At 43.2% G+C, this 22,444-nt stretch overlaps 1 protein-coding gene across 1 annotated transcript in view; it reads left to right on the top strand.

Annotated features, from left to right (window-relative positions):
* ANP32A (acidic nuclear phosphoprotein 32 family member A) overlaps nt 1–20,519 on the top strand; it is a 49,635-nt gene extending 29,116 nt beyond the window's left edge. Inside the window, exons 2-7 of the mRNA XM_020982345.2 lie at nt 11,464–11,613; nt 11,873–11,995; nt 15,564–15,762; nt 17,250–17,347; nt 18,683–18,746; nt 19,099–20,519. Coding sequence (XP_020838004.1) covers nt 11,464–11,613; nt 11,873–11,995; nt 15,564–15,762; nt 17,250–17,347; nt 18,683–18,746; nt 19,099–19,160 — 696 coding nt within the window. The 3' untranslated portion in view covers nt 19,161–20,519. The remainder of the gene's footprint in view (nt 1–11,463; nt 11,614–11,872; nt 11,996–15,563; nt 15,763–17,249; nt 17,348–18,682; nt 18,747–19,098) is intronic.
* Nucleotides 20,520–22,444: the final 1,925 nt, after the last annotated feature.

Here is a 22,444-nt window from a genome sequence, read left to right as displayed (position 1 = left end):
GAAGATCACTGGAGTTTGGGAGTTTTGAGCTTCAGGAGGGCTAAAACCGATTGGATGTCCAAACTAAGTCTAGTGTCACTATGGTGAGCACCCAGGAGCAGAGGGCCAGTAGGCTGCTTGAGGAGGGGTGAACCAGTTCTGGTTGGAAAAAAATGAGCTGGTTAAAGCTCCTGTACTAGTCAGTATTGAGATCAGGCCAATATTGCATTTAGAGCCTAGATGAGATAGGAAGAGCCAGTCTATGTGTATACACACACGCACACACACACACACACACACACACACACAGAAGTATGGACAAATAAAGATTTAATTTTTTTAAATTATATCCTGTAACACAACTACTGGACCAGGAAACTGAATATTCTGGTCCCAGTTCTACCAACTAGCTCTGTTACTTTGACTAAGACATTTTACTTCTGTGATCCTTCATTTCTTCCTCTGTAAAATGGGGGAGGCTTAAGCTAGATAATCTCTTGAGTCCCTGCCATTTCTATGATTTTGTGATCCTACTACATAGTTTTGGGGAGAGTTGGATTGTACTCCATAATGATTTATTGATCACCTACTATTAGTTTTTCTTCTAAAAAAAACTAAGCTTCTAATGTAAAGCACTGTGGTGAGTTCTATAGATGCAAAAAGATAGTCTCTGCCCTAATGTCCTTCAAATGGGGGAAGGTATGCATTTTGAGATTTTTGGTTATATGTATGTGTGTAACATTTATGTAGCACTTATTTATATAGGGCTGAGCACTGTACTAAACACTTTACAATTATCTCATTTGGTCTTCACAACAATCCTGGGAGGTAGATGCTATTATTACCCCCATTTTACAGATGAGGAAACTGAGACACACCAGCAGTTAAGTGACTGTTTCAAGGTCACCCAGCTAGGAAATGTCTGAGGCAGAATTTGAACTCAGATCTTCCTGACTCCAAATGTGGCACATTATCCACTTGCTACCCTATAGTAGTAGGATGGTGACTTTGGAGTCAAAAAAAACCTGGCCTCGGAGCCTGACTCTGAGTTTATTATTTGTGTAATCTAGAACAAATCATAGGCTCTCTGGGCCTCATTTTCTTTGTTCGAATGAAGTGGGAAGACGTTCAGACTCAATTTCTAAATTCTCTTCTAACTCTGAAATGAAATCTGTGATCCTGTATACACACACAACTTTAGGACAGGGTGCAGTGTGACTGATAGTTCAGAGAGCCAAAGAAAGTACTGTAAGAATTTGATGTATAAAGGTAGGTACTTCTGAGAAGGGAGATCAGGGGAGGCTTTGTGGAGGAGGTGGTGCCTGTACAATTCCATTAAGGGCCACCAGGCAAATGGCAGTAATAAGTAATGGGTGCATAGGCCTGAGGGCCATGTCAGATGGGAACAGTAGGATACCCAATACTATGTGCCCATGAAAGAAACAGTCACTGCCCACCAGGAGACGTAGTAGCTAAAAACTCAAAATCAGTTACCTAGACACTTAGGTATTTTAGAGAGGCAATTAAGTAGAAAGAGTGGAAGTGGAAGACTAGCTAGATAACTTATAAGGTTCCCTCCTAGCTCTAAATCCTATGGTCCAGAGGGACTGGAGAGGAAGGTAGAAGAATTTAAAGGAAAAATTAGACCAAGTGTCAGGAATCAAAGAACTGGCAGGGGACCTCAGAGATCATTCTAAAGCCAATCTTTCCACTCCTTCTCCCACTGCCAATTTTACAGATGAGGAAACTGAGGCCCAGATACATTAAGTGATTTGCTCAGGGTTTTATGTAAAGTTGGAGCTTTGAGGCTTCTACTTCATATCTTATACTCTTTACCTTTATTCATAGAAGCTTAATGGCATTCCTTAGAGTAATAATAGGCATATTTGGTGTTAAACTCAGTGTTTGCAATGGTAGATTTCTCTTTTGTTGATGGCAAGTTTCTGATATGCTTTTATTTTATTTGCCTGGTGAAAGCTAGGCAGCCTGTAAAGGGGAGTCTGGAGCTCACTGTTGCTCAGCACAGTCACTCCTAGATTCATTCCATTTCTTCAGAATTTTCCAATGTATTGATCCTCCTCATTGGTAATGCCTAAACTTTGAAGAATTTGCTTCTAAAAAATGTTTTTCAAGTTGATACTTGAAGAATAAAACCTAGGAATTTGGTCTTAGGTTTTTGTTTGTTTTTTTAAGATAGAAAAAAATAGTTTTTACAACCTGAGTAACTCTAGTTGTTGGAAAGAGGAATATAACCACATACTGATGATATTTTTAGTTTGTTGGGGGGGGGTGTCCCAAAATGAGGAACATGTAGTTTAAATCCAAAGTACAAATTTTCAGTTTAATTTTAACTTGGCACTTAGATCACACCCAGCATTTGGCAGGGGAAAAGGACTTTTTTTTTTTTAAAGGCAGGACACATACACTAGATGTAAAAGAGATAGTATCCTTTTTGTATTGGGTAATTTGAAGTTATAACCCCATGGAACATAGGATAGAATGAAGTGAATTGGAAGTTAGGCTTGTGAGGCAGAATAATACATTCCCATTCTCACCAAGGGAGACTTACCAAGCCTCCTTCCTTGGAGGCCTGTAAAGAAAATGGTGGAACATGGCTAGGTATGGAAGCAGCAGGATGAACTTGATGACTCCTTTTTTTTAGCCTTAGGTGTCTATGAATAAGAGATTGCCTGTGGGGGAAAGGAGGGGTTGCACAAGCAGAGTCTATATGCCAGGCACCTAACAATGTGCTGCTGCTGACTCTGAAATCAGGTTGCCATCCCAACCATAATAGCACATTTCCTTGTTCTTTTGGGGGCCTTCTGTGCTGAGGAGCCCAGTGCATCACAGGAGAAGGGGTTCTTTGGTGATGCTGGCTTCCCCAGAGACATACATTCCACCTCCCCCTCCACTCCCACACCTCCACCCGATGCACGATGATGTAACGACATCCAGGAAGGAAATGCAGAAAGACAGACGGACATGAGCTGGGCATCATTGTAGCCTCAGCTGTCCCAACTGCCATCATAGTGAGTTCAAGAATGACCGTCTTTCCCACTAGGGAATTTTCAGGTGGAATGTATATGCCTGGGAAAGGGAAGGTTGTCCTCACGAATCCATCCCCCTTTCCTTCTCAAACCATTACCTCATTTTGGCATAATCTTTTTTTTCAAGCATTCACTGAATTTACACCCAGCCAAGGGGGACCTCAATTGGGAATGGATATTGTGATTTGGTATATCATTTGTTCGAGGCATAACCCAGAGAGGATGCAGTTAGGTGAGGGGTACCTGATAGTTATATTTGGAAGGGAGAATGAAAAGAGATGAGAAGGGCAGGTTATAGTCAGGAAAAGGAATGATTGGCAGTCCATTAGAATACAATTGAGTAAGATTGTAACAGGGATCATTGGGTTAGAGCTGAAAGAGCCATTGGGTCCAATCAAGTCAAGTCTAGTCAAGGAGCATTTATTACTCACCTGCTATGTGCCAGGCCATGTGCTAAGCACTAGGGATACAAAAAAAGGCAAAAAACAGCTCCTGCTCTCAAGCAGCTCACAGTATAATGGGGAAACAACATGGAGACTAAGTACAAACAATATGGATGTGTATATGCATGCAAATAGACGTGCATGTGACATATCTGCACATGTATTATTTTGGAGATAATCACAGAGGGAAGACACTAGTATTAAAGAGGATCAGGAAAGGCTTCTTGTAGAAAGGTGGATTTTAGCAAGAACCTGAAGGGAGTTAGGTAAGCCAACAAATGGAGATGAGGAGAGAGAATTCTAAGCATGGAGGACAGTCAGTAAATATGAGTAGACTGGTGAGATAGAACACCATGTGCAAGGAATAGCAAGGAAGGGGAGTAAGATGTAAGAAGACTGGAGAGATGGGAGAGGAAGGGGCCAGGTTATAGAAGACTTTAAAAGCTAAACAGAGTATTTGATATTTGATCTTGAAGGCAATAGGGAGCCACTGAAATTTATTGAATAGGGAGTGATTTGGTCAGACCTGTGCTTTAGAAAGATCATTTTGACTGAAGTATAGAGAGACTTGAGGCAGGCAGACCAGCCAGGAAGCTATTGCAACAGCTCAGGTTTGAGGTGATAAGGGCTGGTACCAGGGTGGTGGCCATGTCAGATAAGAGAATGGAGTATATATGAAAGATGTAGCAAAGGTAGAATTGACAAGACTTGGCATCAGATTGCACATGGAGGTAGAGCAAGAGTCAAGGATGCAGCCTAGGTGACTGGAAGGATGTGATTTTAAAAGTTAGAAAAGGGAGTCGGTTTTGGGGGGAAAGATAATAAGCTTAGTTTTGGATATGCTTGGTTTAAGATATCTAAAGGACATCCATTTCACATTGTCTGGTAGATGATTGAAGATGTGAGACTGGAGGTCAGGACACAGGTTAGAGCTGGATTTTACAGATAAGAAACTCAGGCCCAGGGTGGTTAAATGACTTTCCTGGGGTCACAAAGTCATTAAGTGGGATTTGAATGCAGGTCTTTCTGACTCGAAGTCTGGTGCCATTTATACCACATATAGGTAGAAGTGAGTCTAAAGCTAGCTCTGTGTTTGTGTGTTTATGTGTATATACATACTGAGGTACACAGGAGCTGCTGTTTCATTTCCCCTTTCTTACTGACAGGTCCCCCTTCTTCTCCTAAGTAGAATAGTCACACAAGTTTTTGGAATCCGTCAATAATACCTGATTTGCTGCTGAGGAAGTATACTGCACATATTATCCATACACAAATCGTTTCTGGCTCTCAGCATGCCTTCCTCCCTACAGAAGATAGGCTGAGCCTAATACAGCCTGGTGATTGTAGGAGAGGGTTATTGCCAGACAAAGCAGGTTGCCTTCCAACATATGCTGAGACCAGAAGCTCACAGCCATAAATCCTTAGTCACCCCACACCCTCAGAAACAGCAGTGGGGCAGGAGATCCTCTCCCAGGGTATAAACCATGGTACATTGTGGTAAAGTCTGTTTCCCCACCCATCCTCCCCAGAGACCGCCCTCCTTGACTCTTCCCTGAGATAGCATGCTTATACATTGGCAGATAACATAGAGAGCTGGGAGGCATAGCTAATGTATTGGATGAGAGAGTCAGGATCAGAAAAGGCCTTGACAGGCTGGAACAATGAGAGGCTCCTGACAAGATGAGGTGTCACAGGGATAAGTGTAAGGTTTGGCACTTAGAAGAAAACTCAGCTCCTTAAGTCAGGTGGCCTAGAAGCATTTAGTGTTTGCTCTGTGCCAGGCACTGTGCTAAGTGCCAGGGATAGAAAGAGAAACACAGAAACACACACACACACACACACACAGAGTCCCTTCCCTCAAGGAGCTTACACTCTGATGAGGAAGACATGGCCAGGCAGTTGATCTTGGAAAGAGAATCAGGCATTTTTAAAGGATGGTTTGAAGTCAGTAGTATGATATGGCAGACAAAAAACTTCATTAATAAGAGTATAAAAGTCCAGAGTGATGGCAATGAGGGAATTCTACTATACTCTCTCTTCTGGCCAAACTACATTTAACATATTGTTCCCAGGACTGAGTGTCACATTTTAGAAAGGACTGTTGACCACCTGGATAGTAACAAGATTGATAGGGGGACTAAACATCGTACAATATAAAGATCACTCAAAGAAACTGGGGATATTTAGCCTGGGGAAGACAATACTAAGGTGTGGGGAGGGGCATATGATTACTGTTTTCAGTTATTTGAAAGGTCATATGGAAGAGGCATTTTTGCTTTTTTATCTGTAAAAATAGAAATTACAGGTAGGTTAATTTCTTAATAAAAGAAAAAAACCATCATTTTAGCAAATTTGTATTAAGCACCCACTTTACATTGTGCTAGGACAGATCAAAGTCTATACCTTAGAGATCATTTAGCCTACCATCTTCCATGCTGCAGATGAGAAACTAAAGCTCACAGAAAGGAAGACTTAGTCAGGGTCACACAGCAGCTAGGTGGTGCCATAGTGCACAGAGTGCTGGGCCTGGAGTTAGGAAAATATGAGTTCAAATCCAGCCTCAGACATACTTCCTAGGTGTGTGACCCTGGGCAAGCCACTTCACCTCTGTTCCTTCAGTTATAAAATGGGGATCAGCCAGGTAATATAGTGGCTGGAGCACTTAACCTGAGTTTAAATATGGCCTCAGCCACTTTCTGGCTGTGTGACCCTGGACAAGTCACTCAACTTGTTTGCCTTGGTTTCCTCATCTATAAAATGGGGATAATAACAGTGCCTACCTCCGAGGGTTGTTGTGAGGATCAGATGAGTTTAAAATACTTAGCACTGTGCCTGGCATGTAACAGATATTATAGAAATGCTTAGTCCTTTCCCCTAAATAGCAGAGGTAGTATTTTAACCTAGACCAAGGCTTCTTTGATATATTCCTGGTCTTTTACCTAGTTGCTGAAACAGCTAATGCCCCATTATGCCTCAGACTCAATGGAATTCTTCCTCTTCCCTTCCCCCTCCTGTATAGGCCTCTTCTTCCAATCAAGCATTTATCAAGGGCTTATTATGTGCCAAGTATTCTGCTGGACAGAGGTGTCAAAAAAAATCTTTATATTGCACAAGTCTAGCCTGACCATTTCACTGTCCTGCTCAAAAAGTCTTCAGTAGCTTCCTGTTGGCTCTAAGGTACAATATAGACTCTTGAGCCTGGCATTTAATGCCCTCCACAGTCTTGCCCTGATTTGGCTTTCATTTTCTATTGCATTGCACATTGCAGTCAAACTGGACTATTAGCTGTTTCCTCAACTCATTGTACTATCTCCCACTGCTGTGCATTTATAAATACAAGCTTTCCCCCATGCCTGGAAAGCAGCCCCTTCTCATCTCCAGTTTTCAGAATCTCTCTCTCCTCTGAAGTTCAACTGAGGCAGCGCCTCTTCCTTGAAGTCATCCATGATCTCCCCAAACCTGTAAGTGTCCTCTCCCCTAAATATCCCTAGAACACTTTAGCTAGTCTCTCCTTTGCCCCCTTCACCCTGTTCAGCCGCCTGCTCAGGAGAATCATAAGCTCCTTGAAGTTAGGGATTGGTTCAATTTTCCCTGTATATCCTTAGCCGAGTGCCTTAATTAGAGTAAATGCTGAATAAATATGTACTGAATTGAATTGAGGATTAGGGAGTGACAACGGCTAGGTGATCCTTTGGAGGTGTTGTGGAGGGGGATTCATATTTTAGATTTGGGTTGGCCTAGCTGACCTTGTCCTAGGTCCCTTCCAACTCAAGTAGTCTCTGATTCTGTAGAGGAGAAGGCAGTGAAAAGGAGAGCCAAATTCACACTGTACTTCAGGAAAGGCTTTGTATCTGAAATGCTTGAAAAGGGAGTGTTTTATTAGGCATAGTGCTTTCTGAATTACAGATAGTCTTTGTTTTGAAGTTAGGGGGAAGGTAAGAGGTAGATTCCTACCTTTTACCCCTCTGGTGGAATTTTAAAAATTCCAAGAGCCATGTAAGGGATAAAAGATTAACAAAGATGACCAAGCCCCATTATAAGGATATTTAATAAAAGGGACTTTTTTTTTAAAGATCAGAAATGGGAGATAGTGTGGAAAGATCATTGGATTGTAGGAAGGAGGATGGGTGGATGGGACAGTGATAACTGACGACAGAGAAAAGAGAGCTGCTCAATTCTTACTCTGCTTTTGTTTTCTTAGCCAAAAAAGAGTGACCTTTTAGATGGGAAAGGACAGGACATCAACAAGAAATTGTAATGTGATGGACAAAAAAGCTAGTGTGATTCTAGGCTGTACTAAAATAAGAGGAGTTGGGGCAGCTAGATGGTGCATTGGATAGAGCACTGGCCCTGGAGTCAGGAGGACCAGCCTGACACTTACTAGCTGTGTGACCCCTATTACCTCCCCCCCCAAAAAAAACTCTCCAGAAGTGGAATAGGTTCCTAGAGGAGGAGAAAGAAGTAGTTAAGGTTCCCCTTTTTACAGGTCTTCCAACAGAGGCTAGCTAACAACTGTCTGGGCATGTTACAACACTGAGGATTCCTTTTCAGGTACAGATTGAATTAAGTGGTTGATGAGGTCCCTCCCAAAAGAAAAAAAAATTCTATGGATCCAACTCTTAACCCTGACATTTCTTGTATTTGTAAAAGGAAGGAGTTGGCCTCATTGACCTCTGTGATCCTATCTAGCCATAAAACTAGGACCCTATGATCAATGATCCTGTGTCATGGTCTCCTCACACCCAATCTTAAATCCCACAGTAACTTCTAGTTACGATGTACTAGTTGTGGTTGTGGTGGTTGTTGTTGAGTAGTTTCAGTCATGTCCAATTCTTGGTGACCCCATTTGGGGTTTTCTTGGCAAAGATACTGGAATGGTTTGTCATTTCCTTCTCCGGCTCATTTTACAGATGAAGAAACTGAGACAAACAGGGTTAAGTGACTTGCCCAGGGTCACACAGCTGTTAAATGTTATTATGTATATATGAAGATGTATGTTGCTGTATGTATGTATGAATGTTTGTATGTAAGATGCTGTCTTGTGAAGATGAGTCTTCCCAACTCCAGGCCTACCCTCTATCCACTGCACTACCTAGCTGCCCTCACTATATACTGTAGTTACATAGTAATCCCATATTCTTTAGTAACAAGTATTGTTTATGAGGTAAGGGAGTAAAGAGAAATCATTTATTACTGTTTTTAATTCAATTCAACAAACATTGAATTACTGCTCTGGGCAAGGGGCTGACTGAGCTAAGAGTTGAGGGAAGAGGGTGAGATATAGAAACAGCAGCTCCATCTCTCAAGGCTCTTTCTTATGTCCTGATTTGAGGGGAAACATCTATACTATTGTGTTTACTGGGTGTTTTATCTAAAATATCCTAGAGTTGGGAGTTCTGCTCCTTGGTCCCATATGCCCTAGTTGTTTCCCCACCTAGACTCTGACCAGTGTCATCCTTCCCTTTCAACAAGTTGGGAGATCCCAGACCTAAGGGCAAAGAGGAATTAGCTGTTCCTGGGAATTGAGGTTTATCACCATTTACTCGGGAGGGCAGTTTGTTTAACAAATAACCTTGGAAAACTTAACTGAACTTTACCTTTTCCATCCACTGCCTCCTGGGAGAAACTTGGGAGAGAGACCTTGGGCCAGGGCCAGTTTTTTACTTCTCCATCTGTACAATGGACGTGACCATGAAAATTAAAGTTGCCGGTGACTTCATCTTGCAGACTTCCCCCCTCCTCCATTTGAGAGAGGTAGCAGCAGTCTGGAGGATATGGCCCTTTTTACCAGGCTACCTACAGTGGAAATGAGGTACTCTGGGAATGGGTCCAGTGGACCACAGTGGGGAAGCAGCCCCTGGGGCTGAGGAGGAGGAAAGCAAACAGAAGGCTAGTATTTTGCCAGTGCTCCCAAATCTAGCACTGTTGTGCAGGCAGCACCCACCCTTTGTGCTGTATTTGCTGGCTGGGGTGTTGGGGCAGGCCATATGTCTGCTCTGTTTGTCACCTCTCCTCTCTTTCCTTTTCTCACACCGTCAGAGGAATCTAGTTTTCTGCTTTGCAGTGGGGGCAGGGGTGAGGACACTGAATCTCTGTATCTAAGCAAACCAAACTTCTTTACAAACAAGAATGGATCACTGTGAGAACAATTCACAGTGTTTGTGGAGTTTGCCCAGGCCTTTCTTGGGCCATTTCTGCCTTAAAGCAAAATGGGATTTCACAGACTCTTGGAAAGCTTTCTCCATGTCCCCCTTTCCCCCTCTCCCCCCTGCTATCCTCTCCTCAGAATCTCACATTTCTGCTTCATTCTTTTAGGCTAAAGTTTTGATTCCTCTTAAAGTGCAAAATTCCCCTTTAAGCTGTTATAAATTATTTACTCCTTGGTAGGAATGAAAGCTCTGGTTTGCTGGAAGAAAGAGCATAAGGGCATTGATGTGTTGTGTTGGGGGTAGGCTGGGGGGGGGGGAAGACCGTGAAGAAGGAAACCAGAGACTTCGAAGACAAACTGCTGAGTTGGCAATTTGCTGAGGGCGGGCCCTGAGTTTGTGATTTTCTATTATCTCTGCCCTTGTTCATCCTTCCTTTTACCCCTCAAAAAACAGCCCATACAGAAGCAACAAAGACAAAAACTGAAATCCCAAACCCTGGGTAGTGAAGAGCTGATTGGGATCAGGACCTGGGTTCTAGCCCTAGCTTTGCCGGTCCAGTTGTGTGACCTTGAACCAGCCACTGCCCCTTCTCTCTGCCTGGGTTTCCTTCTCCTTCAGATGAGGACACTAGATGACCTCTGAGGTACTTTGAAGCTCTGTTGTCCTCTACTAGCTTCTATCCCTAATCTGATAATGTGATGAGGATAATAGTATGTTTGCCTATTTGTTTACAAAATACCTTGTGTCCATCATTTCAGCATTCCTCCAAGTGTAGCACTGCCTGTATCAGTATGCTCATTTTACAGATGAGGAAACTGAGGCACAGGGAGATTGACTCCCCTAAGGTCACCCAGGCAGTAAATGGCAAGTTGAGGATTTGAACCCTGCTCCTGTGACTTCAAATCCAGTGGGTTGTTGTTGTTTCTGCCACAAGGCAGCTACCTCCATTATCCTGACATGATGGAAATTATGGTGGCAATAACCATAATGGGAGTGAGTTTTCAGGAGGAAAGGGGAGGGGGAGAGGGAAAAGGAGAGAGAAGGGGGGAGGGGCAGGCAAAGTCCAGGTGTTTGGGAACGCTAAAGAAAGGTGAAGTTTCAGCTGGTGATGAGGAACGTTGAGACTGTGGGTACATGCAGTAAGCATAGGGGAAGGAGAAACAATGGTGAATGTAAAGTGAGCTGGATGGCTGACCCCAAAGAGGGAAGAAAAATGAAAAATCAAGGCAGTGACTCGAGATGAGTGGCCATCGGAGGGAGAAATCCAGTGGGATGCTGCTTCTCGGGCATGGAAGGTTTCCTAACCATCTTGTTGCCGAGGCAAATGCTGGCAGGTGGCATCAAGTCAGGCGGCTTTCGGGCTGTGTCTTGTGTGTGTGTGTTATTTTTTTAATGGCAATTTGAGAGCCCTTGGCTGGTGGATTGGAATGTGGCAATTATCACAAGTAGCCAGCACTGTCTTCAGTAAGTTGGGTCTGTACGCCTGTATTTCCTCTGAGGCTTTTGCCATGAGGTAAGCTCCTAAATTCAGCAAGCAAATTGGCTCCCTCTCCTCCCCTCATACCCTCTCCCTATTCCACTCCCTCCCTCCACCATTCCCTAATGTTTCCAGACCCAAGGGAGAAAGACCATGTTTTGTAACACTATCTTCGTGTCGTCAGCAACGTGACGCCCAAAACTGGAAAAGTCTACCCATGGTGTAATTACAGAAGGCTTCCTACTCCTCCCCGACCCCCCCCCCACTCCTGTTCAGTTCCCATTGTTCAGGTTGGCAATGAGGCTTCCTCTCTCCCTCCCCAACCCCCCACCCCCACTTTTCCTCATGAAGGTGTTTTCTCCATACAGGTGAAAGAGCTTATCCTGGACAACTGTCGGTCATATGATGGTAAAATTGAAGGCCTCACAGATGAATTTGAAGAACTGGAGTTCTTGAGTACAATCAACGTAGGCCTCTCCTCAGTTGCAAACTTACCAAAGTTAAATAAACTTAAGAAGGTAAATAAGAGTAATTGGAATGTGTGTTGCTGTGTGGAGGTGGGGAGTTATTATTTTATATTTGAGGAGAGTAATTGAAGTTAAGTGGTTAAGTGCCAGATGTCTGCTCCAACTTGCCGGATAATTTCCTGTGACTAGTAGCCTTGCTTTTTTCTGTGGGGAGCGTGGGGACTGAGAAGGGAGGTGGAACTTGGTTGTTTTCAGTTGGGTGTGCTAATGTGAAGTGGTGGCTTTTTTCTTGTTTCCCTGCCTTTTTTAGCTTGAACTAAGTGATAACAGAATCTCCGGAGGACTGGAAGTATTGGCAGAAAAGTGCCCAAACCTCACACATCTAAATCTAAGTGGAAACACAATAAAAGACCTCAGCACAATAGACCCGCTGGTGAGTAGTTAGTATGGGAAGCCCCTCATCCCCAGAACAAAAACCAAAACCCTAATGGAGAATAACAATAATCTTTACACTTGGTGTCACATTTTATCATTTCCAAAGTGCTTTCACACACATTCTCACGTTATCATCATCACCAGATCACAACGTGATTGACAGGTAAGATCTGTCATCCCCATTTCACAGAGAAGAAATTAAGTCCCAAACCAGAGGCAGACCTAAGGGCTAACACTCAGGCCCTCCAGCTCCTAACACAGTTTCCTCTACGCCACCCTGATATGTTCTAGGAACTTGAGGAACCTCTTTGTGCCTAATTTTTCTCATCTGTAAAATGGAGAAGTTAAACCAGGTGATCTTTTAGCTCCCTCTCTGGCATTCAGGAATTAGCTTCTAGGTTCTAACCAGGTGTCCTTTTGGACATGAATCTGCTGGGACAGCTTAGATTTACAGTTTTTGTAGCCTCACGGGGAAAGGGGACCCAAGTGAAAAGGGTTCCCATTTCTTTTTCCTAGATATGCATCTGACTTGATGTGACTCTGAAGGCTGCAAACCTGGCCAGACCTCACAAATTCACATTAGTTGCAAAGGAGAGCAAGTCTGAATCTTAAATATGTATTTTAAAATGCTCTTTATCACTTTAAGTGGCTTAGTAATTGGTGGGAAAGCTAGTAACTAGAATTAGGTTAACAAAGTGTTACCTGGTTGAGATCCTGAGGGGACCTGCTTTAATGAAAGCAGAATGATTCCCGATTAGATTAACACATCTGTTGGAATGTAAATGAGTGTTTCTGAAGTGCCTCAGGATACTTAAGTAGTCTGTTCTGAAACAGCTGAGCTTTCCCCCTGTAATCTTGTCCATGTTGTCAATTTAGTTATCAAACCTTTTCCTTATAGATCTTGCAAATCCCAGCCCCTGTGAATGAATTTACTATTTTTGCATTCCTGGGATGAGAGCCCAATATCATCTAGATTGGGGTGATTAGAAAGCACTTCTGCAGCCCTGGAATGTGGGGGCTAGGTGAAGTAAAACACAAAGAAGGTATTTGTTTTGAGCTGTATCTGAGAGGGACCGAACTGGTTCCATGTGGCAAATTTGCTTGAGCCTCAGTTTCTCCTACTCTGCAGTGGGGGTACCAGTACAGGTGAGCAGGCACCACCTTTGCTTCTTCAATCACATCAGAAGAATACAAATCATTACAGCAGAAGGATCTCTAAAACAGAAACCTAAGCCCTCGTCTCCCAATCATTTCTACTAGATGATGAGAAAACCTCATCTACTCTCTGTCTAAAGGTATCAGGTGATTGAGGAATTCATCACCTTCTGAGGTAGTTCATTCTGATTGCCACCTGGAATAGGAACAGCTTTGGTAGGAAGAAGATAAGCATAGGATCAGACCAGCATCATAGGATTAGAGCTGGAAAAGGATTTTGGAGAAATCCTTGGATCTGTGGGCAGTGTGTGCTCTCTGTAAGTAGAGATTGTGGAACGCTTTGTATGTTCGTTTTTGTATGCCCCTCACCTAGCATAGTGCCTGGTACTAGTAGGCAGTTTATAGTAGTTGTTTCTTGATTGAATAGGGTCCCTGTGAACTGCTTGTGGCTCAGTGATTATTGGCCATCTTAAATACCCAGACTGTGTGAGCCACTGAAAATACCATGGGAAGACTAGCTCACTAAGGAGATCAAGCATGATGTGTTTTCTAAACTGGGCCACTAGGTGGTAGAAACCTGCTTTTGGTGGGTTGGAGACATCGGGCCATGAAGGCCCACCCCCAGACTCTGTCCTCTGTTGCTAGGTGTTAAGCCATGCTATTAGTTAGTCATATCCACTTGTGGCAGTCACGTCCTTAATTTCTGCCACCTTCTGTGTTTTCCTTCTTGCTTCCCTTCCCTGTTCTGTTCATTCAAAATGTGGGCTATTTTAGAAGAAGAGCACGGGATTGGGAAACCAAGAGGCCTGGGTTCTAGCTCAGCGCTTAACTAGCCGTGTAACTCTGGACCTCTCACTTTGCTTCTCAGAGGAAGGCTTCATTTTCTTATCTGTCAAATGGAGACACAAGAACCTTGCCTGCCTCATGGTTCTTGGGAATTTAAAATGAGATGCATTACATATGAAAGGACTTTGAGAAAATAAAAGGCACTATACAACACAAATTTTTTTTTAAACTAAACTTGCCTGGGAACCAGAGAGCTATTCTGATTGGGGTGTAGCAAAGTTTACTTTTTTCTTCTTGACTTTTATGAGTGAGCAGATGGGCCAGTTTTACTTGAACCAAGTGATAGCAGAATTTGAGGACCAGAAGTTTTGTCAGAAAAAGCTCCTAAACCTCACACATCTAAATCCTGAACGGAAACAAATTAACACCTCCGGACAAAACTCTAGACTGTCCCTTTGGCACTCCTCTACTGGAGGTGGGGACATGTGGCCACAATTTGGGCTACAGGAAAGAGAAGGGACACATTTTGGAGAGCCCCTAGAGAACTGAGAATTGGTTGTAATCATTAAAAGGCCTGCACAGATATAGCACTTCTGTCTTAGGGAAGCCTTTTAGCCCACATGGGGTTAATGTGGTTGCTAGATTAATTTTGCTTTCAAGGGGTTAGTGGATAGATCTTGCCTTCATCGCCACCCACTTAGGCTATTTTTAAAAGCCTCCCTGCAGATCCCACCTCTAGTTTCTCTCCTCTCTAATCCATCCTTAACAAAGTTGCTAAAAATATATTTCCTTATTCACAGATTCAGTTGTCACTCCGGCTAGAAAACAGTCTTCAATGGCTCCCTATTTCCTCTTGAAGAAAATTCTAGTTCCCCTTTTCTGGTATTCAGAAGGCCTTCCACAATCTGGTGGCCATCATATCTTTCCAAGCCTTATTTCTGATAACTCTCCTTCATGTCATCTGCACTCTACTCAAATTGCACTGTGCCCTCCCCACTCCTCTCTTTTCCTTCCCTCTTCTCTCCTCCCTTCTCTTCCCCTCTGCTGCCCTCACCTCTCCTACCTTTTCCTGCTCTCTCCTCTCCTTTCCTCCCTTCTTCCCTCAGCTGCCCTCTACTCCCCTTTCCTACCCTTTCTCCTCTCTCTCTCTTTCTCTCTCTCTCTCTCTCTCTCTCTCTCTCTCTCTCTCTCTCTCTCACACACACACACACACACACACACACTCTCTCTCTCTCTCTCTCAGCAGTTTCTATACCTAGAATGTCCTTTCACTTTGTCATTTAGAGCCCATCTCAAAGAAGCCTGCCCTCACTCTCCCCATTCTATCCCATCTAAACACTCTTTCCCCTCAGACCTCATATAGTAATTCTCATATCACGTAATATTATATGCTATATATAATTAAGGGTGGTTAGCCTTCTAATAAACTTCTAAGGTCCATGAGGGCAGAGACCATGCATGGTGCATCTACATTTTGTATTGTTGACCATGCTTATTCCACAGTAGAGACAATACATATTTGTTAATTGTTTCTGAGCCCAATATTTACTTCTTTGACTTTCCTCATTTTGAATTCTAATCCCCTCATATCATTGATTCATTGTTTGTTTGCTTTTTACTTTCAGAAAAAGTTAGAAAACCTCAAGAGCTTAGATCTTTTTAATTGTGAGGTAACTAACTTGAATGACTACAGAGAAAATGTGTTCAAACTCCTCCCTCAACTCACATACCTTGATGGCTATGACCGGGATGAGGAGGAGGCCCCTGACTCAGATGCTGAGGGGTATGTGGAGGGACTTGAAGATGACGAGGAAGATGAGGACGGTATGTAACTCACAGAGAGCTGATATAGTTGCAGGTGCCTTTGACCTTGACACTCAGGCTCTTGGGCCTCTGCTGTTCTTTGCTTCTTCGTTTCAGAGAATAAGCCAGGAACAGGTAAACAAATGCAAGAGGGCTTGCTGTGCTCTCCAGAAAGTCACTGAGCTCATCCTTCTTCTCCCAGACACCTGAGAGTGTGGGGTGCCTATCTATCCTCTTTCCAAAAGCCTTACTGGGAAAGAAATTCCATATCCCATAGTATCCTGTAGGAGAGTGAGCAACCCTTAACCCAGGTGACTTCATAGTCATGAATAGAAAGGGTGTGGCTTCAACCACAAAGCCTCTCAAAGGGTCCTAATTCACCAAATCCAAGATGAAAGCAATATAACCGGAATAATCCCTGTTCCTTTGATTTCTGTCTTTTCCCAAAGTTCTCCTTGCCCCAGGGAAGGAAATTCTCCTGGGCCTCAGTGTAGTCTGGCCCAGGGTTTAACCATCCTGTCTGCAGGGAAACTGGGCAAAGGAGGTTAACATGGGAAGTGAGAGTGCCCTTCCCCTACCCTCCATAGTCAGTTCAGTTAAGGGTTAGTGTCCCCTTCTGCTGACTTTACCTCTTTAGCTGTGGGGGAGGATTGGCGCTGTGCTCTCCCTGATCACCTGAGGCAGATGATGTCTTCACTTCTCTAGGTGTGGGGGCAGAAAGATCACCTGAATTCTCCTGGCAGCTGTGGCCAAGGGAACTAAAGGATTACCCAGGTGCCCGGGGTGCAGAGGACTTTGGCAGTAAAGGCAACAGCCAGCCAAGGTGTACTCAAAAGCCAGAGTGAAGTAAATTTGGGGAAACAGCTGTCTTCCTTTACAGAACCCTCTAGAGAGATGAGAGAGAAAGAAACTCCACCTCCTGGTTTTCCCCTATATTTCACATTGGCTTCAAGATCTGTGTCAGTCTTGCAGCCTTTGGTGGGGTTTTTGCTGCCAAAGGGAAGTAGAGAATTGAGGCAATCATCTGAATATTTCAGACAAAATATTTATTTTATTTTCCTTTTTAACTCAAACCATCATATTTGCTTTGGCAGGGAAGTTGTCTCAGATCTTTCTAGGTCCTGTGAATCGTTGCACCCATGAAGGTAGCAATTTGAATATGGTCAAGTCTCCATTTTGTTTCATTCTAAGGGCTTTTGACTTTTCCAATGACCAAATAAGAAATATTTTGTTCTTTATGGCTACAAAACTTTTAGATTACAAGGTTTTTCATATACTATTTAACAACATTATTATTATAGATCTTTCTTTGTTTTGTTTCCCCCTAAAGCCAGAGGATGCAGATAGAAAGCAGTCAGAGGTAGGAGGATGATGTGGAAACATTAGTGCAAATACTGCTATTATTGTTGGTTATACATTCTAACAACTCGGGTCCTAGTAGTCTCTAGAGCACATATGGAAGAGGAAGGGACTGGCTAATCACTTTGATTCTGGCTCTGATTGTGCAGAGGAGGAGTATGACAAAGATGCCCAGGTAGTGGAAGACGAAGAAGATGATGATGAGGAAGAGGAAGGAGAAGAGGAGGACGTGAGTGGAGAAGAAGAGGTAAGGCAGCTGAAGGCCACAGTGGGGTGGGAGGATTGAAGCTCTCATCCAGAGGTTCTGTGCTGAGCACAGATTTTGAGCTGGAAAGGTTTCCAGAGGATTCCAGATGAGGAACTTTTGAGGCTCAGAGAGGTTGATTGACTTGTTAAGGACCACACAGGAAGTGGCTGGGATGGGATTTGAACTCAGGCCTTTCTGACACCAAGCCCATTGCTCTCTCCCCAACTGCACCCTGCCAGCTGCTAATTTAATATGATATAGTCAGAGAATGTTAGATCTGAAAAGAGAGCATCCAGTTTTGCAGATAAGGAAGCTGAGTCCCAGAAGAGGTAAAGTGCTGGCTAAAGGTACTAACACTAGCCATTGGGTCCAGATAGAACTAGCCCAACTACCAGACGAACCCCAATGTCCTAACTCCCAGCCTGGTGTTTCTGCTGCTAACATTAGACCCACTACCTAATTTCTTTTACAGATCTCTTGACAAAGAAATGTTTTTCTTTATTAAAAAAAAATCCCAGGGCTTCTTTATACAAGTGGGCTCCCTTCAGTATATTGAAGACAAGTTTCTATATGCAGAGATTCCATTTCTAACTGATTTTTTTTTTCAGGAGGAATGTAAAGTAAAGTCCATTAAAAGTGAAAAGAGGTTCTCTTGCTTGGGATAAAATAGATATCAGCTTGGCCATTGGTCCTCACCGTCAGCATCCCAGGATATGTAGAAATGAGTCCCACGGGGTGGTGGAGTGCTAAGTTCCTTTCATCCTTCTTGTTTCTCTTCCCATGATTAAACAAACAAAACCTATAAATACATACTTATTTTACTTATTTATCAAATCCTGGCAGGCCAGAACAAGGTCCTGCCCCTTCAAAGAAAGAAGCTTAGCTCAGATAAGAGGGCAATAGAAGAAAGCATTGAATTAGAAGACAGGAGATCCAGATTCTGGTTCAAGTTCTGGCCCTTCTTAGCTCTGTGACTCAGTTTATCTTTCTGGACTTCAATGCCTATGTCTTTACAAGATGAAGGATAGATCAGATGATCTCAGGGGCCCTTGAAGCTCTAAGACTGTGATACTCCATAAGTTAGTTTATAGAACTCATGTCCCTAAGAAGTAGTATAGAGAGACATGGGTTCTAGTATGATTTAGAAAAATTCTTACAAGATAGACCTTTAAATAGTTTATTAACGGAACTTGGTGGCATTTGAGGGATGTATCCTTAACCTTTTGAATTCAGTATCAAGGAAAGCAACTATTCTACAACAAACCTTCCCTAGACTATGAGGCCTCCCCTGACAGGCTTTAACATTTTTGATGTTCTGTCCTTTCATTCTTACAGGAGGATGAAGAAGGTTACAATGATGGGGAAGTAGATGATGAAGAAGATGAAGATGAAGTTGGTGGTAAGTCAGCCATTTTATTTTCATTGGGAACAGAGATGGCCAGGTAGTCACTACCTTTGCACGTAGATCTCCAAGTATATTCTCCTCCTCCACGAGATGTGATGGGGCCCAGGATGAGCCAGATATAGTCTCTGTCCAAAGACTCTGGTTGTCTCTCCTGCTTTGCAGAATGTATATGTTTGGTTTTTTGGGTTTGAAACAGACCAGGTTGGGAATAGTTGAACATGTGCTGGGGTGTACCTCATCTAGCTCCTTTCTCAGTGACTGTATTCTGTAAAAAGAGACAGGGCATGCATATAACCTGGATCATGCTTTCCCCCCCACCCCACCCCACCCTTTTTTCCTCTTTTAGAAGAAGAAAAGGGACAAAAGAGAAAACGAGAACCTGAAGACGGGGGAGATGAAGATGACTAAATGGAATAACCTATTTTGAAAAATTCCTATTGTGATTTGACTGTTTTTACCCATATCCCCCCCCAACCCCACCCCCCCAAAACTTATTTTTTTCTGATTGTAATGTTGCTGTGGGAATGAGAGGGGAAAAGTGGATTGGGTGGGGGGTGGGAAGGGGTGGAATAAAGTACTATTTTTACTGCCGCTCTTAAATTTTTTTTTCCTACTTTTTCTTTGTGTCTGGTTTAGTCCCCGTAAATGCAAGTATAAACCAAGTGGTTCTATCTGTTTCTTATTCTGGGAGTAGAGAGTGTTGGCATCCTCACATTTTACAAATATTGGTGGGTGACATTTCCCCAGATGGGCAGCATCTGGGCTTGGGCTTGTCCCATCAGGACCGGGGGTGCGTATGGAATACCAGCCATATTATAGGTGCTACTCTGGATGGCACAGGCATGATCACCCACCCACCCACCACAGCAGGGGGAGGCCGCTACACTGAGCAGGTGATGTCTTGTTTCTTGTTCCTGAGTGACTTACCACTTTCAGCCTGGGCTGCCCCTGTACCTCTTTGGAGGATCGGAATCATGTGTGTGGTTTGTAAATAGCAACCAAGGGAGTGGTTTGATGGTGGGGTTGGGTTTTTTTTGGAGGGGGGGGTGTGGTCTGGGTTTGAAGAGGTATTTTCCTGGCCCCTCCACAATCATGTCTCTCTCTTTCTCTCTCTTTCCCCTCCTCACTCCCCAAATCCCATGCTGGGTTCTGTTCTTTGAGAAGACTAAGCCGTCCCCATTGTATTGACTAGGGGAGGCGCCAGAATGCTGAAAATCGCAGACATTTGGAAGGTGTCCAAGGGTTCTCAAGTCCTCTGAGTTCTACGGGAAATTAATTTGACAAATGTAATTTAAAGAAACAACATTTTTTTCCCAACCCTTTTAAAAGAAGGGACAAAAACAAGGTGTATACTGCTTGGTTTTGTATTATATTATGACACTCCAGCATTTGGGGGAAAAAAATAAGAGACTTCCACTTGTGCTTCTATACTTTGAAAATTTTTATGAACCGAAGTGCAGGAGATAGCACTGCATGTAATGTAGGGGTTTCTTTTTTAGTACACCCGAGCACGGAAAAAACTAATGCAAAATTGTATTTTCTTACCTAGTGGAAGTCTGAAATGACTGCAATTGCCTAGTGAATGTACAGTTTTTCTTTCCTATCCCTCTTTTGGATCGCTTTAGAAGTGACTTGTTATTTCCTAGTCAATATTTCATCTGTATAAAAGAACATTTGCAACAGCTCCTCCCCTCCCCCAGAAGAGCCAAACTTTTGAGTTTTATGTCTGTTTGTCATTGATAAATTTCAATAAATCTTTTTATACAATTTTTTGGGGTGGCTTATTTGAGTCTGATGGCCCACTGGCTGTTCATGAACACCTTCCAAATAGCCTATTATTCCTCAGGAGGAATTCTGCAGGATTTTTTGTATTTAATGAAGCTTATTTTTTCCAATATGAAATGTAACAGGAAGTCCAGCTGGGTCAAAACAGCCATTGTTTTTGACTAGCAAGCCAAAAAACAATGGGATCCTCTCCTGAACTCTTGAATGGTTATTCTTATTCCCTATCAGGGTGATGGGAGGCTAGAGTGTGCTTTTGGGGACTTAGGGGTTTTATACATTTTGTCCTGATCGTTTTGCCCCAAGCTGCCAAAGCAAGTGCTTTTTCTTCAATTAAAAGAATGTCCATAATTTTAGTAGTAGTAGTAGTGGTAGTAGTGGTGGTAGTAGTAGTAGTAATAGATAATGGCATTAATTGGTTACACAAAACCATGGCTATATATAACATTATAAGCTGGGCCTGGGGTGAGAGTTGGCAGAGGGGGCACAGTTAGTTCCAAAGGAGCTCCCATTTTAAGTTAGCAGTCAGCTGAAACACAATGTAATATAGCGGATAAAGAGCCAGCCTTAAAGTCAGAAAGACTTGAGTTCGGGTGTCAGGCAATCAGCACCTAATTGTGTTCGAGGTACTCTGTTAGGCATACAAAGACATTGGAAGTGAAACAGTAACAGTTCCCAACCTATCTGTGCTTACCTTTTGTTAGGGGAGACAACATATACACATACAGACATATACACTTACTAGTTGTGTGACCCTGGGCAAGTCATTCACCCCCAGTTTCCTCTTCAGAAAAAGGGGATAGATAATAGCACAGACATCACAGGGTTGTTGTGAGGTTAAAATAGCATAACATGTAAAGCACTTTGTAAGTCCCAAATTTCTATATAAATGCTACTAATTACTCTACAAGATAATTTGACAGAAGACACTAGCAGTTGGGGTATCAGGGAAGGCTTCCTGGAGAAGGCAGTGCTTGAGCTACGTCCTGAAGGAGAGTAGATACTCTACAAAGCAGTATGGAAGAAGGGGAGCATTCTAGGAGTGGAGGTTAGCAAGTGCCAAGGCATGGGGACAGAGGGAAGCCCTGCCTCATAGCACCTAAAAACTGACCACAAACACCACTTTACTCCTCAGTTTCCCAAGCAGCTAGGGTGCTCAGTGGATAGAGTGCCAGGCCTAGAGTCAGAAGGACTGCAGTTTAGATCCGGCCTTGGACACTTATTCCCTGGGTAAGTTACTTGAAAAGAAAAATCACTGTTTGCTTTAGTTTCTCCAGCTGTAAAATAGGGATAATAATAGCACCAACCTCCCAGGGTGGTTGTGAAGATCAAATAAGGTAATAATTGCAATGTGCCTGGCACATAGCAATGAGCACTCCAAGTCTAAGCTGTTACTGTTACTGATAAATTACAAGGGATGGAGAGGGAGCTGCCTGTCTACATCAGTGGAGTCCCTGATGCTAATGAAATCACAGGTCCAGACCCTCCCCTCTCAAAAAAAAATGGTACAGCAAGGTGGAGTGGTAATGTATTCATGGCATTTCAAAATCCTGTTGGTCAAGGCAACATTAGGCGGGTCAATGACTTCCATGTTACTGCTGTTTCCCCATGCCTGGCCATGTGAGAAAGACAGCGCTCTGCTGAGAAAAGGATGTTGGCACCAAGAGATTTGGATTCCAATCTTGCCTCCTAGCTGTGTAGTCAGGCCACTCACATCACTTCTTCGAGTTTGTTTGCTCCTCTGTAAAATGACACAAGGCTTGCATTATCCACAGAATCAGCAAAGTGCTTTGTAAAGCACTGTAGAAATAAATGTGAATTGTTAACAGAAGAAGGCTTTCTTTTGTACTGAAGCTCAGTAACCCCTTACCATGACCAGGGCAGACAGAAAGAACTGGCAGGATAAAAGA

This window comes from Phascolarctos cinereus, unplaced genomic scaffold (genome assembly GCF_003287225.1).
Source record: "Phascolarctos cinereus isolate Bilbo 61053 unplaced genomic scaffold, phaCin_HiC Scaffold_3;HRSCAF=262, whole genome shotgun sequence".
Taxonomy (NCBI): domain Eukaryota; kingdom Metazoa; phylum Chordata; class Mammalia; order Diprotodontia; family Phascolarctidae; genus Phascolarctos; species Phascolarctos cinereus.
Note: the sequence above shows the minus strand (reverse complement) of the source record. Positions and strands in the feature narration are given on the sequence as shown.